This window comes from Calonectris borealis, chromosome 7 (assembly GCF_964195595.1).
Source record: "Calonectris borealis chromosome 7, bCalBor7.hap1.2, whole genome shotgun sequence".
NCBI lineage: Eukaryota > Metazoa > Chordata > Aves > Procellariiformes > Procellariidae > Calonectris > Calonectris borealis.
In genome coordinates this window covers 37,434,266-37,450,956 of record NC_134318.1, presented here as the reverse complement: position 1 = coordinate 37,450,956, position 16,691 = coordinate 37,434,266, and the positions used below count along the sequence as shown (strand labels likewise).

At 37.6% G+C, this 16,691-nt stretch overlaps 1 protein-coding gene across 3 annotated transcripts in view; it reads left to right on the top strand.

Moving 5' to 3' along the window:
• Positions 1 to 16,691, top strand: part of CACUL1 (CDK2 associated cullin domain 1) — a 55,285-nt gene that overhangs the window by 26,981 nt on the left and 11,613 nt on the right. For 2 of the 3 annotated variants that reach the window (XM_075155158.1, XM_075155155.1), the window contains 2 exons: positions 1,206 to 1,308; positions 14,992 to 15,081. In XM_075155158.1, coding sequence (XP_075011259.1) covers positions 1,206 to 1,308; positions 14,992 to 15,081 — 193 coding nt within the window. The remainder of the gene's footprint in view (positions 1 to 1,205; positions 1,309 to 14,991; positions 15,082 to 16,691) is intronic. The other variant, XM_075155156.1, reaches the window with a different exon arrangement.

The following is a 16,691-nucleotide window of genomic DNA, read 5'->3' as shown; positions in this document are numbered from 1 at the left end:
GTTCAGTTTTCATTAAAGGTAAATAACTGCTCCTGAATGCTTGCCTTGAAAATTTAAGTGGTTTCTGCATGGACAGTTTATTACAGTGTGTGTATAGTTTTGGTAATGGCCTGGAGAATGGGTTTCACAAAAAAAATGTAAAGATCAGTCTAGTAGTGTTCTGAGGGTTTGTTTCAATTATGTTAAATGCTTTAGCGAATAGGAGAACAACTTGATTTAAAGTGTGGAAAAACCTTTCTCCCTTAAGATATCCCTTCCTCTAGTAAATCTCTCAGATAAGTGTTCCAGTACGTTGTTTTTGATTAAGTTGATTTTCTATTACAGTATCTGTTTAACTCTTTTACACAAGTTGTCCAGATGAATTCAGTTGTTCTATTTCCATGTTAGTGTTGTAACGATAGGAGATTTATCTTGAAACAATTATTTTTTCCAGCATTTAAAACCCACCTATGAATAAAATACAGACAAGAAATCTTGCTATTAATTGCAGGCCAGGAACTGAGGAATAACACCAAATAGTACATTAGGTATAGAGGCCCTCAAGGAACTCATAGGAATAGAATTTCCTTTGAGGGTTGAAGAGGTGAATTTATTATTAATGCTGAGTGGGTCAAGATGATTGAATCCTAAAAATTTTAATGTAGTTCAGTTTTGTATAGATTTGTATATGTTACTTATTTCCACAGTTGATTAATTCTGAGTAGCTATCCTCTGAGATTATCAGTGAACCACAGAAGTGGATAGCTGTACTGAACATTTGTTATTGTAACATACCTATTTAATGGCTTAAACACTTTTAGACATTGGTAAAAACGTTTTCTTTTGTTATAAACATAATGTCTAGCCCTGTTGCGGTGTTAGAGCATTTATAAAGTTATAAAATGAAGTTTTTTTTCTACAAACTCCCCAATCTGGATGGATATGGAGATATATCTGTAGATACAGGGGAAAAAAAAATATGCACGCCCGTATGTAAGTACGTTTGTTACCAATAGTACCACATGCATTCTTAATTTTAAATACATGTTTTTTTTGTTGTACAGGAATGTTCTATTTAGTATAAATACAGTCACCAAGGAAGCCCTTTACAAGTCAAATATTCTACAGCTTTAAAATTTTGAACTATTTTTATTCAGGGAAGAAGTAAGTTTACTTTACTTGCTAATATGAAAAACAAGCTTGAAAACTTCTGTCTTATTTTCCAGAATAAATTTTACATAGAAACCAAGCTTAACAGAGACTTAAAAGATGACCTTATAAAGCTGTTTACGGAACATGTTGCAGAAAAGCACATTTACAACCTAATGCGTAAGTAAACCTATTGCATTTTTCTTATAATGGGAGTCTGGAAAACCACAGTGCTTTCAGATATTACAGAAATTCACAGCAAGTAGGGAGAAAATGGCAAAGGATTAGTAAACTTAAATACAAATTCCTTTGTAAGCCATCCACATGAAGAAATGTGGCACACTTCAACTTATTTTTTTAAAAAATACGACTTTGTATGAAGTCATGGTTTTCTTGAGCATCTGGGGGAACCAATATATATTTTCCCTTATAACCTGTGATTATGACATAACGAATGTTTTATTGTCCTGTTGTTTATGCTGTTACTCTTTAATTTCATTATCAAAATATTGACAGGTATCATTAAGAATGTGGTGTGGTCAAAGAATTGTGATACCGCTGGGGTTATTGTCATGATGTACTTGAGTACTCCCTGCTAGTTAGTGAACTGCGTAATGCTGACAGCATTTTCTCTGTTAACCTAATGGGTTAATGCAAATAGAATATGCTTCAAGTGATACGCTTCCCGTTAAGTGTTCCTGCGGGTAACTCCTGTGGTGAACTGCTGAGTTTGCCTGCCACCGGTGTGTGTTTGTGTGAGCGTAGGGACCTTGCCACCGGCCTGGTTAGCTTTCGAGAGGGCGATTAGCAAAGGCAGAGCTAATCGGACTTGGAGTTCAAATTGGAAAAGTTTGCATAGTGGTGAGCAGTTGACCAACACGCTCGGAGAATTGCAGTTGTAGGTGCTTTGTGCAACTGGAGAGTTCCTGTGCCCCGTGTTGAGCTCAGCGTCTGGCCCGGTGTACTCCTTTCTGTGACCTCCTGCAGTGTCTCTGTTTTCATCTAGCTGCTCCCCTCCTCTTCTCTCTGAAGCAATCTGCATGCTAAATGGAGACCAAACGATGGGCGATTAGAGTCGAGTGTATTTCTCCTTTTGCCTTTACTTGGATAGTAATGCCCTTCTCCCTCCAGCGAAGGGCAGGGGGAAAGGAGCTTTGCTATGTTTTTTAGGACCACTGTGAGTTGGCATCCTGGGAGGAGGGTGGGTGAACAAGGTGACTACCCTGAGGTCAGGGAGCCTGGTACCGTAGAATGACGGCTCTGATGCCATCTTGTTCTTGCCGTTTGGAACAGTCTCCCTAAGAAGAGCTTTTAGCCACGTAGCAGGTCCGATAACCTTGGAAATAGCAGGACAATGAGGAATGCCCACCCATGGACCTGATGTTTTATTTTGTACCAAAGAGGTTTAACGGTATCATGAAACCTGGTAAGATTGCTGCAACTGGCTCATGGAAAATTCAGCTGATATTGCCTTCAAATTAAATACATTTAATTTTAAGTGTATGCATTTTTTAGGCAATGAAAACATGAATGTGATTTTTTTCAATGACATAGCAAAGATAACACCGATCAAATCTTTAGAACGTAAGTAATGTCAGGTGTGTGTTGCTATGTAATTTGTTTTCTGTGGATGATAACACAAGAAGCAAATAGAAATTGCAGATGAACTATTGAAAGGGAAAGACCTGTGGTGGGGTGTGTGTGTGTGAAATCTGAAATACTTCTCCCCAGCTTTGTGTTAGTTGCAGAAGTAAAATTAAAAGAAAACATTGAAAAATCAAAATAAGCTGTCTCTGACTGTGTTGCTGTATGTGGGCTCTATTGTTTAATGAGCAACTTCCTTGGATTCATTTCAGTCTTACCGTCAGTTTATTAAAACTAAGTTATTTAGTTTTTATCTTGCTTCTAAGTAAGATAATATATACTGACATGTATAAAGTCCTAACTGTCGTCTGACTTGGTTAAATCTTGCATAATAGGATCTTTAAATTGAGTTAAAGTGTGCCTGAATAAAATCCTAAGGTTGCTACCAGATTCCTGGGAAATAATTGAAGATACATAGTACATAATATAGTACTGTAGAGGTGCTGAAAAAGTTCTAGTGTTTTATTATTTTGTGCCATTCTCAGCTGTTCTTTCTAGCTTGCTGAAATTCAGACCATAATAGCTAAGAATATTACCTTCATTTTTGGAAGTGTAAGGGCCCTATGAAAATAGGATATAAGTCAGTGTTTGTTAATTCCCGATGTCATTGTCGGCATGTGGTGCTGTTTCCTGATATTTGATATAGATTTGGTTCAACAGAAAAGTGTTTTTGTATTATGAAGGGTGGGTGGAAAAAAGGTTTTGAGTGGGTATGCTTATGAAATTAAAGCCAATGAAATTGTGGACTATATAGAGAAATGGAATCCTGGGGCCATTTTTTAAAAAGATGCTGCAGCTGCCATTTCTGTGAGAAGAAGCATGCCTTCCCTCTGTTTTAAAAAACAAACAACAAAATCGGTTTAATCAGTTTGTGATCTAGACTCAGACAAGAATAACATCTGCTCTTGCTCTTGAAATTTGTTGCTATGTTTTTCGTACGAAGGGGTTTTTGTTGGTAGTATCTTTTCATTCTATCAGAGCCTGGAAGCTGGCATTTCTATTTGAAGTTGTGTTCAGGAAGGACTGTAAGTACATTTCAGGTACATTTGATTTAAGAAAAAGTTCCTGCTCCACTTCAAAAGACGGGGAAAAAACAAAGTCAGAAAAGCAGTGCAGCACAGATCTCTTCCTTACTGTTTGATCTTGCTCAAACTCCCACTGGTTGAGTCGGCCCTAGTCCCGGTGCTGTGTGGTTGGAGGCAGGAAGATGCAAAATGAACTCCTGGTACAATGGTCTCTGTGGTGGGAGCACTTATCTGAGCGCTTAGTTGCAGAAAATAGGGTGATTAAGGTGTAAATTCATTATTTACAGAAGAAATATAGCCTAAGTGAACTTTACTTGGACAAATTTTGCGTGCACAAACAGCGATTTGGTTCCATTTTTTTTGATAGAGGAAATGTTTTAAAAATAAAAAAAGTTCTACTATCCAGAGCACTTCTGAGCAGTTAAACTAAATACATAAAAAATTATATAATACACAGATCCATGAACACAATTGTTTTTGTGAAACACTTCTGCACTCACGCATATTTATCAAGTCAATGCTCTTCAAATTAAAGTGGATACATTTGAACTAAGTGAATATAACCTGATTATTTTCCTTACAAAGCCAAAGCTGGCTCTTGCTGATAAGACTGCTGTATTAAATGGCTTGGAGTTCTATGTGCAGAACTACTTAACTGAATGTAATAAGCAAAGATATAGCATCTTATTTACAAGAAGCTTCAGAAATGCCGGGGGGAAGATGCAGATAATATCCCTTTGTCACTAGGGCAGGGGTGGTGGAGAATGTTGTCTTTGTTCCTGATAGAGTCCTGCATGAGATGACTTGTAAGCATTAAAATTCAGAAATATGTGTTTTTTCTCCTTCTGCAGCCACTGTCTCTCCTGGTAGGTTAGACCTGGGTTTCCTGGACTATAATCTCAGTGCCCTGGAAACATCCTGCCTGTTTGTTCTTGTGTCTAGAAGAATGGCAATTATTGCAAACTTTCACTGTTTTCAGTGGTGAAAACGAGTAACAGCTCCTGAAGCTCTCTACTTTTAGTACTTGCAGTAGGTAAAATTCAATGGCAGAGAGTATTTGCAAGTAACTGCTATTCTTCTCTTTTTTTATATTGGCAGCTTAGTGCCCCAAACAAGCTTGCTTTTAAATCTAACAAAGGAGAAAAGCTATTAACAGTGTACTGTTGTTTCTGCTTGGTGGATAGATCACTTGGTTTCCAATTACAACAGTTTGCAACTACCCCTGTTCTCTTTCCAGAAAGTAAAGAAACAATAACAATAATTTAAACTGGTCATAAAGGTTGTCGTGGTTTAACCCAGCAGGCAGCTAAACAGCACACAGCTGTTCGCTCACTCTCCCCAGTGGGATGGAGGAGGGAATTGGAAAAAAGGTAAAATTCATGGGTTGAGATAAAGACAATTTAATAGGACAGAAAAGGAAGGGAAAATAATAATGATGATAAAAGAATATACAAAACAAGTGATGCGCAATGCAGTTGCTGACCACCCGCTGACCGATGCCCAGCCAGTTCCCCAGCAGTGGCTGCCCACCATCCCCCCCTACCCCGCCCCGGCAAACTCCCCCCAGTTTTTTGTTCAGCATGACATGATATGGTATGGAATATCCTCTTGGCCACTTGGGGTCAGCTGTCCTGGTTGTGTCCCCTCCCAGCTTCTTGTGCACCTCCAGCCTCCTCGCTGGCAGGGCAGTATGAGAAGCTGAGAAGTCCTTGACTTAGTGTAAGCACTGCTCAGCAACAATGAAAACATCATTGAGTTATCAACATTATTCTCAGACTGAATCCAAAACACAGCACTGTACCAACTACTAGGAAGAAAATTAACTCAATCCCAGCCAAAACCAGGACAACGTGAAAGCAGTTTTAGAAGGCAATCTGAGGAAAAGAATTCTCCTTATTCTTTGCTTACAACAGTGTTTGTGGTGGAAGTAGGATGTATCAGATTGGTTATGGCCCTTCCAAATAAGTAGTAGCCTTAGGATATCACTGTAGTACTTGCACCATTTCTATCTGTGTGTGTGTGAGCTGTTTCCTTCCATGTTAGTATTTTGAGTTCAGCAAGTGGTTTCTACTCTTGCAGGAGCAATGTACTGGTAGGTAACATTCAGTACAAGCTAGTTCTTTCCAAAAAAGCACCTGCCTGTACTTCTGGACAGAAATTACTCAACTAGGAAGTCAAGTGACCTCTGTCAGAGGGAAAATGGCTTTCTTCAACACTTCTGATTTTGTTCCTATTGACTGGCGTGAGCAATGTGTGTTCCCATCTTCGATCTACTCTGTCAGGACTAGATCATAGAAACAGGTCCTTTTTATCCAGAGGAAAGGAAACCTCTTGGACCATGGTGAAAATGCTATAGAATAAATAGGGCCCAGGACTTAATTGTTATCAGGATCCAAAGTGATAATACGGCTTGTGAATGAGGCAGTTCCCTGAAATTTACTGATTCGGAACTAGAGTATGGGCTTAAAAACACGTGAAATTTAGGCAAAATTATTTTTGAGGATTAAAGCACTAGATCTCAACTTCTGGCTGGCTTAGTTTTTTGTTCATGACATATATCAAGATAATTACAGAATTGGCTACTGAAACCTGAGGATACAGAGCAGTTACCTGTATGTAGATTCCAACAGCACGTAGGCAATTGTTGAATTGACGCTCCGTGTCAGTGCTTGTGCGAGTTCAGACCAAAAACCCAGTGTAAAAATGTATCGTGTGTATTCACCAAAAGTAGCAGCTTTTCTCATGGTTTTCCGAGAAAAAGTCTGTCTGGAGGAGGGGGAGGAATCACAGCCTATTTCATTATGTTTGCAATTTCTAATCAGTTACTGGAAAAAAATTTCTCTGAAGATTCTTACATATGACAGCTTTGTTTCTTCCAAGTTACGTCACTTGGATTCAGCTGAGGTGAAGAGGTCTTGCTGCTCCATTTTCTTAAGTTTTATTTTTTTGCTGGAGCTACATGTTAGTTCAATAGAAGGGCCGTTTATGTTGGAAACGGTTTTCCTTTATAAAGATGGCAGGAAAGCTACTTCCACTGCATTGGTGCTTTCTGAAAAGTACCAGAAAAGTTAACTCGAAAGTTGGTGAAAACTGCTAACAGCTTTCTGACGATGAAGTTGTGCAGCTGTCCTTTTTGGTTGCAGCAGGTACAAATTTAATACAAAATTACAGAGAATTAATCAAATTATAACTGTTAGAGGCTGCTAAATGTAGCAGAGAGCACGTTTCCTTTGCAGAGGTTTGCCTGTTGTTTGTGCAGTGGGTAAGCAGGAGGGGGTGTGTTGCTCCATGGGCACCTGGACTTACATACTTAGCAGATGTGTTTTGCTGTGTTGACCTCCAGAAGCCCGTTGATATCAGTGAAGCAAGGGACCCTCATCTCTTTGGCTGCGTCCTGCTATGACATAATGCCTTTTGTTAATAAATTCCATATCTAGCTTTTGGTTGTGCATACCCCAGGAGAAGAGGAGCGGTACAAAAAGCTGAGAGAAGGATTGTGATTGATGCCACGTTTGCAGCCTGACTCTACAGCTACAACAGAGAACATGGGGTTTATTTTGGTGTGTTGGGTTTTTTTATTCACTTCCCGTTCCTCACCCTTTGTCAAAGATAGACAATAAAAAGATGGATTGGATTGACTTTCTCCCTGCTCTAGTTGGCATTTCTTTTTTCCCCTCCATTTTGACATCTGTCTCAAATGATCTGCATATGAGAAGCAGGCTGTCATTGCCTTGACCCACAAACTGCAGAGAAAATCCCCTGAAAAAGGGGGAAACACTCTCGTTATTTTTCAGCTTCTTGCAGAAAGCATTGCCCCCATCCTTTTTCTATGCTGCCCTTCTAGATTTACATTCAAGAAGTTGTTCTTCTTTGTGCTTCTCATTTCCATGTCAGATCTAATGCTTATGCTTCATAAGGAAATAGCAGTTAGTTTCATAAATGAACTTGTTCTTGAATGGCTGTACTGAGTTGCATCAAAAGTCACTGTAGCCCAGTGTCCTGATCTTGGCAAAAACGCATAGAGCGTCATTATAGGTTTGGTGCAGCAGAAGTTCGATGACCATGGGTTTATATCTTGAAAGGTATGTGCCCGGTAGGAAGAGCTGAAGGTTCCCTTGCATGGTTTAGGATATGTCTACATTAATAAGGGAGCAGATCTACAGAGTATGAAACACCTACGTGTTGGTGTTGAGGACTCAGTGTTCACCTTTTCATGTGTTTTGGAGAGTTTTATTTCATGCTTGCTAATGTCTGGTCCTGTGGACAGAATGCCAGTTAGTAGTTCGAGCACATCTGGTTTAATCCTGCCCAAAAGAAATTAAGTTAATATGCTCCACGGCAGTTCTGTCATATGAACCAAAGAGCAGTAAGTGGGGATGATCAGTGAATTTGCTTCAAAAGCACATTTCTAATCTGAACTAAAGCATTAATATAGAATCTGCCCTTAAGCATTTGAAATCACTATTCTTTTTTCTTTGAGACAGAGAGTGACTACTGTGACGGCAGAAGCAATATGTTGTTAAAAAATGTCCCATTCGACTGCTGAGGCTCTTTCCTTCTGTAATATGTGGGATGTTGCTCAGCCCCTAGACACTGCTTTGCTTACTGATTTTGCACACTTTGAGGAGAAAAGTATGAGAAGAAAATCTGCACAACCTTACTCTGCCACCTTCATAAAGATATGTTTCTTGCTTTTTAAGTTTAAGAATGATACAGAAAAATAAGAGTTGATTTCTTTTTTTTTTTTTTAAAAAAAAAAAAAAACAGCAGAATTACTTGCCTGTGGAGTAACTTGCTCTCTGTCTTTAAAATCAGCCTACATGTCTGGATAGGTAAAATGAAATTAGAAGATTCCTTCCTCAGGGTCTTAAAAATGAAGCAAGGTAGCAGAGTACTAGGGGAAAATACTGATCTGTTCCAGTGTATTTGTTCCAGACTAAAATGGGGTGATTTCTGTTAGAATTCCTTTACAACAAAAAGCTAATTTACTTTTTTCCCAGCTATAAAGCTGGGAAATACTAGCTTTGGACAGCAAATGTTTTGGGGGGCAAGAGGCTTCTATAGCATAAAGGGTCCTTTTTGAGATGTAGGGGATGGATGCATTTATTATCAAGTTCTTTGTTAAAAGTAATTTTTAAAGATTTTTGTGCATCTACAGGATTGTGAATCTGTTCAGTGTTTAATTTCTGGCTTATTCTACAGAGGCAAATAGTTTAATCCTATTACCTCCACTTCAAATTCCCATTCTAACCTTAAAATGACGTTTTCCTTCCTTTCATTCCTTCCTGTCTTCATTCCAAGTATTGTTAGACACAGATAACTGATAGTGAAAATCAGCTGCAGTATGTTCCACTTCTTTTCCAGCCTGTGAGGAGTGTGCTGGGATGCTGCTATTGCAGAATGATTGACCATTCCTCCTTCTTCAAAACACTGAATTGGCACGTTAGTGTCAGCCTCTTCTTAGACCTCAGCAGGTACCCTGCACTCTCAAGGGCTCTATAGGATAGCTTTTGTAGCCATTAATCTTTCTTATACCCGCTGTGCTCTGTGGATCTGATGGAATAATCAAGAATAACACACTCGCCAGTTTAAGGGTGGTATCACTAATATTGAAGTGATAGCTGTGATTTGACAGGGCTAGGTAATTGTATTGTAACCATATTGGAAACAGTACTGTTACCAGGCATTATAGAATATGCTTATATTCTTTAAAGAACACCTAATCTGCACACAAATTTTGTCACTGAACTAAACTTTTCATCAAAGAACTAAGTTATTTTAAAAAGTTGCAGCTGTGTTTCTTATTTGTCTTGTTTCATGTTAAGTTGCAGCACCTCACAGTAAGGCAGTTTTTTAATAGGAAAATATAGTCTTAAATAATGAGTGTCATGTTTAATCTGGCTCCTCGGTAAAGAAATAGGAATAATGTTCCCATTTCAATAAGCCTTCATAAAATTGTAAACATGAAAATATCACCTTATTTTCTAATTACAAAGGTCCAACAGTCTATGTTTCTACATTTATGGCTCTGTTTTTCATATTTATTCCTGTTACAACACTGAATATTTTCCATATGATTAAGACTTGGAATATTTATTTTGTAGCATTTTTATTAGATACTTAATAAAGCTTTTGGGCTATGTAATGAATATTTTAAAAGTAATCTGTGGCTGTATGAAATGCCTAGTGGCAAATGCTTAGTAATAAGTACAACTTCTTATGTTTTTTTTTCTAATCTACATTTTAATTCATTACAAACTTTTGAAGAATTTAAGTTGCTAAAAATTTATTTTTAGTTCTGTTTAAAGGAAAATAAAAATGCAGAATCATGAGGAGTTTGATGTAACTGCAAACGTGAGGGTTAAGCCAGAGGGAAGGTCGGTTTTCATGCAAAAGACTTTTGAAGTTCTGGATCGATAGTTAACATGTACAAGTTGTACCTGGGTTAAGGTAGTGAAAAGGTAATATATGATCAAGCTTCATCAGTCAATTTAATAATAAAATAGGCAGCAGGTAAAAAAAACTCAACAAACCCAAAATATCAAAGAACAAAAAAACCAACCAACAAACAAACAAACAAAAACCCAAAGCCAACCAGCCTCCTAAAAAACCTCAACCCGAAACAACAACAACCTACAGCCACATCTTGGACGCCAGCCGTAGCGGTTCCCTTGCTGTTTAATTGCTGTTGGCATGTGGGGTTCAATCAAGTGCTTTGCATGGACTGGATTTGGGAGTAAAGTTGGGGTACGGGAATCATGTTCAAGGCGAATCTGATGTTATCACAGTGAAGTAGAAGGGTGTGTGTGGTCAGATGGACCCGATATAATTTAGCTGAGAGAAAGGTAATTTATTATACTATAGATTTGACTGCATGTGATCTGATGATATTGCTAAAGGGCAGAACTGCCAGGTGAGCATATGTTGTTTAGGCTGTGAACTGGAGATAGCTTCATCGTTACTGCTGTGCATCCCTGTATATCTCACGTATAGTTGTGTAAGGGCTCAAGTTCGGTGGAAATATTAAAGTTGTCATTCTGCAAAATAATATAAATATTGCGTACATATTGGAATTAAGTACTAAAGAGCACAGTTTGTGCAATGGGATAAAGATCTCCAGAATACGTTTGTTTTACTTTGCAGCTTCGTTAAGCAATCAGTTCTGCTTCTGTTGAAGTCTGGAGAGCAGCAGCTGACTTACACCTTAGTTATGGAAGCTGTTGGAGTTGCTTTTAATGGGAATACACTTTTAATAATTTTTTTAAGTGCACTGTTGAATAATTACAACTTTGAACACATCTGCCTAAGCCATACTTATGTATGATTTGTTAAAATATCTTACTTTTAAGTTCTATTAGATTACTGCAAAGGGAGGGAAAAAATCTTGTGCGCTAACATGCAAAAGTTTCACTGTTCTGCCAGTAAAATTACATCTTTGCCAAGCAAAATAAATCTATTTTCAAAGGAATGTTGAAGGACAAAAAAAGATTTTTAGAATAACTAACTCTTAGTTTTTGCAAGTGAATCTTGAGTTATGAACAAGTGAGTTTGAACTTGTTAAGATATCATCTGCTACTCTGGGAATTACTGGGGTCCCGGATCTTGCCCCAGGTACCCCACTGTAATTAGGAAGTAGCTTAAACCTTCATCGAGGGACAAGCCTCTTCAGCGTTACTGTGCAATAATGGAGTAACTCGGTTACTGCAGAGTACCTGAAGTGCTGCAGGTTCATACCTCACTCCAATATCATTCATCCACCGTTCCTCAAAAAAATCCCGAGGCCATTCTGGGCATTGTGTCTTACCTCGGTTCAACAATATTTCAAAGCATCTTGTATCTTTCTGCAATTAAAGCATTTCATCATGAGAACCCACACTTCTCTTCTTTGATTCTGGCCTGAGTAATTTTCAAGACTATTTCCAGGTTAATTAACTTCTTTGCATGTTGGTCACTTAGTCTGTAAAATGCAATATTAGTTCGTAAACACTGTGGAGATGGTCAGATAGTATCATAGTGTCATTACCACTGTTGTTCATCTGAGCTTTAGTTTTAGTCTGCCTCACCCTGCTCTATCTTTGTAAATGCCGCAGGTGGAGCTTCTGGGAGTAGGTAGGAGTCTGTGCAACTTCTGTGTTGTAGGGTCTCCTTAATTATTCTATAAAGCAAGAGCCAAAGCCTTAATACTTGGAGGTCTTTTTTAAGATTGTAAAATAACAACAGAGGTAACTTCAGCATGTCTGGCACAGCTGTTTCTATTCCTTGAGTTTAAGTGACTCTCTTAAGAAGTAATATAGGATTGAATGTTTAGGTAGGTTTCATTGCAAAACTGAAGATGAATTTGTGTGCAAAGAAGTTTTACATTTTTTATCTATTATCCTGTGTTTGTCTATAAACCTGCGTTGAGATTTTTCGGATCTATCCAAAGAGAGGAGTCTTGTTCATTCTTATGGAAATCATTCTGAAAACACATAACCTACAGCAGTGCTATTCATTCTTCAGGTATTGATATCTAGCTTTTGGAAAAGGAGTAGGCTGGATTAGCTTATACTGTATGGTTTAACAAATAATATATTCTTTTGGTTTTCTTTATTGAGAAACAGGAAATACATGCTATTACTTTATTGCATTGTTGTTGAATATAATACCATCATGCTTGTATTTATTGACTGTAAATCAGGAGTGAGTGGTTTAAATTTGCATTGTAGCATGTGGTGTATGCAGTTGCAGAAACAAAGATAAGAAATGTTAATTTCTGAAGCTGCAATAAAGCAATGAAGAAGATATTTCTGTAGGATTGACCTCCAGGTGAATTCTTCCACTGATATTATTCATGAAGTCCCTTTCTAATGCCAGGTAATGTGGTCAGTAATCTCGAACAGAAATAAGTGGCTGCTCATTATACTTGCTTTATATTGCAAATACATCTGTTCACGTTATCTCAAAGGATCACAATTGAAATGAGCTTCATGGGTGAATATTACCTTAAAAAAGTGACAAATAATATTGCATGTTTATAATGGTGAACTATACTCAAGATGTGGACTATCCTCTAAAACTATTGGTTGTACAAATAATTTTGTTGGTCAGCACGAACGTGTTAAGCACTTGTGGGACTGCTGTATGAGTTTCCGTTAGCTGGAAGGGAAGAAGAAAGAGTGGAGCATCTTGCACCCCCAGCCTGTCTCCAATACCACAGGCTGAGAGGAATGAGGTGGGCTGCCAGTCTGGTGTGCTCATCACCTCTTGTCTTTGATCCATATATACCATAAAATAAATTTTTTATTTCTCTGCCATCTACTTGTTCTCTGTTATTTGGGGGAAGAAAAAAATTTAAAGATGACAGTACATACGACTATTAGAGTATGGGCACTGTATTCCAGATTTCATCCATAGATGGAGTAAGTATGGCTTGCAATTTTCTGTTTACTCAGAGATATCCAAGTAGTCAGATGCCCTCTAGTCAGTTATGTAGTTGTGGGCAGCTTCTGTGTTTGTCCCCAAAGCAACTCTGCATGGCTTCTTTCTCTCCCACAGTATGTCCTGTACATATACAGTTATATAAAGTAGCTTCTGAAATATTTTTAATTGCTTTTGATAGTTATAACTTGGACAGTACTGAGAGCACAATTTTCAGTTTATCAGGAATAAATTCAAGAAACTATGTTAATTTAATTTTCTTAACAGCTTTCAAAAATGTTCCAGTGACTTTTAACTCTGGACTTTGTGGTCTTTATGTCAGCATTCATTCCTAGGTTTATTTTGTTTTAAATGATTTGTATACATATCTTAGGAATATAATTTGTTATCTACACACGAAGAACAAATTTACAATTCTCTGGACACTTTGCAAATCTATTGGTGAAGCTTAGGCTTGAAGTTGTTACAGTCTAATTAAATATATATATATGTATATACACACACATTGTTTGGATTGTGCATTACTGTTGCATATCTTCCTTATTATGCCCTTTTTAATTTCATGATTTGCAACTTTCTTGGCTGCCAAGACGCTATTTGAAAAATCTTTAGGGAAGAGGCTGTAAATGTGTCATTACAAAACAAATCACAGGCTCTTACCCCCTCAAGGCTTCAGCTGAAAGGAGCAAGGACTTTTAAGTTAGTTCTTTGTAAAATAAATTTATCTATAACAGTAAAATATAACAACTTTGATTACTTGGAGGTTAGAAAAAATACTTTCTTTTTTAATCTCCCTATTACATGAGCCACTTAAACAGTTTCAGAAAGAGGACATGCTACTGAAGATTTTTCTTTTTGTGGTAAGTATAGTGGCAGATGCTGAAGCTGGAACTGGAGATGCTCTGAAACTTAAAAAGCAGAGTCTCTACAATGTAAGCACAAGAGATACGCCCTTTAGGTCGAATTGTAAGAGCCATTTCTCCTCAATGTAGTGGGTACAGAAAGGTGTACATATTGCTAAACTCCTTTGTAGAGGCATAAAAACTGAGAGGCAGCAGTTGGTTTAAGCCTTACTGATTTCTTCTCTTTTTTTTTTTTGATGTTTCTGTAATTCAGATGTATGTACAAACCTCAAATAAATCAAGGCAGGATAAAGGCCTGGATATCGTAATATAAGCAGTAAATGTGCTATTGCCAGGTTTTTCCACAAGAGGAAGATGCAATTGCAGTGATTACTATAGAAGATATCAAGAATGAAATAAAAATGTTCACTTGTGTTTAAAAGAACAACTTTTCTTACATGATTTTTACATTTTTTTTTTACACTACTTGTCCTTCATTCACAGATTTTCAGTCCATCCTTAGTATTATGTACAAGATGCTAAATACTGTAAAGCGAGGATTTGTGGATCTCCAGGTGTTTAGCATGCTGAGTATGAGAGTGCTTCTAAAAATAAATTTACTTCAGTTCTGCATCTGAATACTTAGAGCCATCGCTTGCTTGGTTTTTCCTCATAACTCCTGCTGCCTGTCTGAAAACGAATGAAAAATAAGTTATTTCACATTTTCATCATACATAATTTGAACAGAATACTTCTATTTAAAGGTGATGTTTTATTACTCTTGAGAATTAAGTTGTCAATCAGATACCTGTCTGTTTCCTTTGTGAGGATGTCAGATAACCAAAAAAGCACAACTACTGTATTTCTTTGATGCAAAAATGTATATGTATATTTCTTGATTAGAAAAATTGCTAATTCTCTTAATTTTATTTCAGCTTTACTTTTGGAAGCTCAGTCAACGCCGTTTCAAATAACTCCTTCAACTATGGCAAATATTGTGAAAGGCCTGTATACACTACGACCAGGTAAAAAAGAAAAATATTTGTAGGAGTCTCTCGTACTGTGGTTGTGATATGTTTTCCTAAATACACATGTGGTCACTGTCTATCTAATGCACATTTAACAAACAAATGTGTGTTGTGTTCTGTCCATCGTAATGCTTAGTTCTACTATGCAAAGGCCCTGGTTCTTCCTGTTGCCCATCTCCGTGACCTCCTCAAGGTACCATGTAAATACGGAATTCATTTTAAAAAGACAATCCAACCCTCTATTCTGGAGACAAAGGGAAGACCTGTTTCTTTTGCTCTGTAGAAATAAAGAAAGAAGACTGTTTAATGAGTCAGTCATTGCAAAAGGTTAGAAGTATTGAAGTGGTGAAAGTTATATTGTGAGCTGCACTTCAAACGGCCAGATCTTTGACATGAGATAAATGACTGTTTCTTCTACGAAGCCGTTATTTGGTTGGTATTATTTCATGGAAGAGCTTAATTTAACTCGTGAGTACATCATGACATCTTGTGCAACAACAATTATCTTGAAAGAAAAATGGTGTTGCAGATTTTAATCAATTTTGTACCAAAATCTTTGGTTCTGTGAGTTTTGGAGAACTGAGTAGAGCTCTAGCCTGTGTTTGGAAAGACTTTAGAAACAGAAGGTATTCAAAATATCCATAAATAGATGGTACCTGCTTCCCTTCCTTTTACAATACTGATGCTTTCTTCTTACCTTGGTGTGACTGAGGGAAGGATTGTGTCTGAGGTTCAGTCTGTTTTTGCTTTGCATTCCCCTTTTATAGAAATAAAATGAGGATGGGAAAGCTTTACAAAAAGCTTTAGTGCAATGTTTAGCATGTATACAAGCCAGGAATGTGGTGGACCCTCCATTTACAAAATGCATGGATAAAGTACTTCCAGTAAGCAAGGATTATTTTTACAACAGCAACATTAACATCCTATCATCATTTTTAAGGCAATACCAATTTCATTTTTATAAACTGTTCAGTACCAAAGAAAGGACAGGTGTATACCTAAGTATAAAAGTATAATTCTTTTGAAAGCAGCTCAGTGTAGTTTTCTTGTACTGCACTTAATATTGTAGGTGGTGGACTTGTGATTTCCCAGTTTTCCATTTCAGATCATCCCTGTCTTGCTGTCTGTTTCGCAACACAACAGACACTGGTCTGGGTTGGTGTCATGGGCCTAATCAGATTTTGAATAGTTGTCTTATGTCTGTAAGATATTCAAGTATAAAAATTGTTCCTACAATTTGTGATATCTGCTTTCCATAGCTGGGTAGCAAGACCCAAGTGATTGACTTTAAGCTATTGCTTAAACAGATACACATTTGCTCTAATTAAATGCTCCTCAAACTTCTCAGCCTCTGAGAAAATGAGGAACTTTAATGTCATTCCAACCAGAAGAGCACAGGATAAACTTGTTGATGTAAAAGACTGTTCTTTGGTGGTGCTGGTTCTTGAGGATGAATTCCAAAACAATCAGGGCAAGAGTTCCTCTGAGGTAGTGCTTCTCATTTATTCTGTGGGACATGCTCCGTTGGATGTATCATGGGGACCGACGAGCAGATAATTGGGGAAGTAAAGCGGAAGATGTGGCCAGTGGGAGGTGCTGGGGGGAGT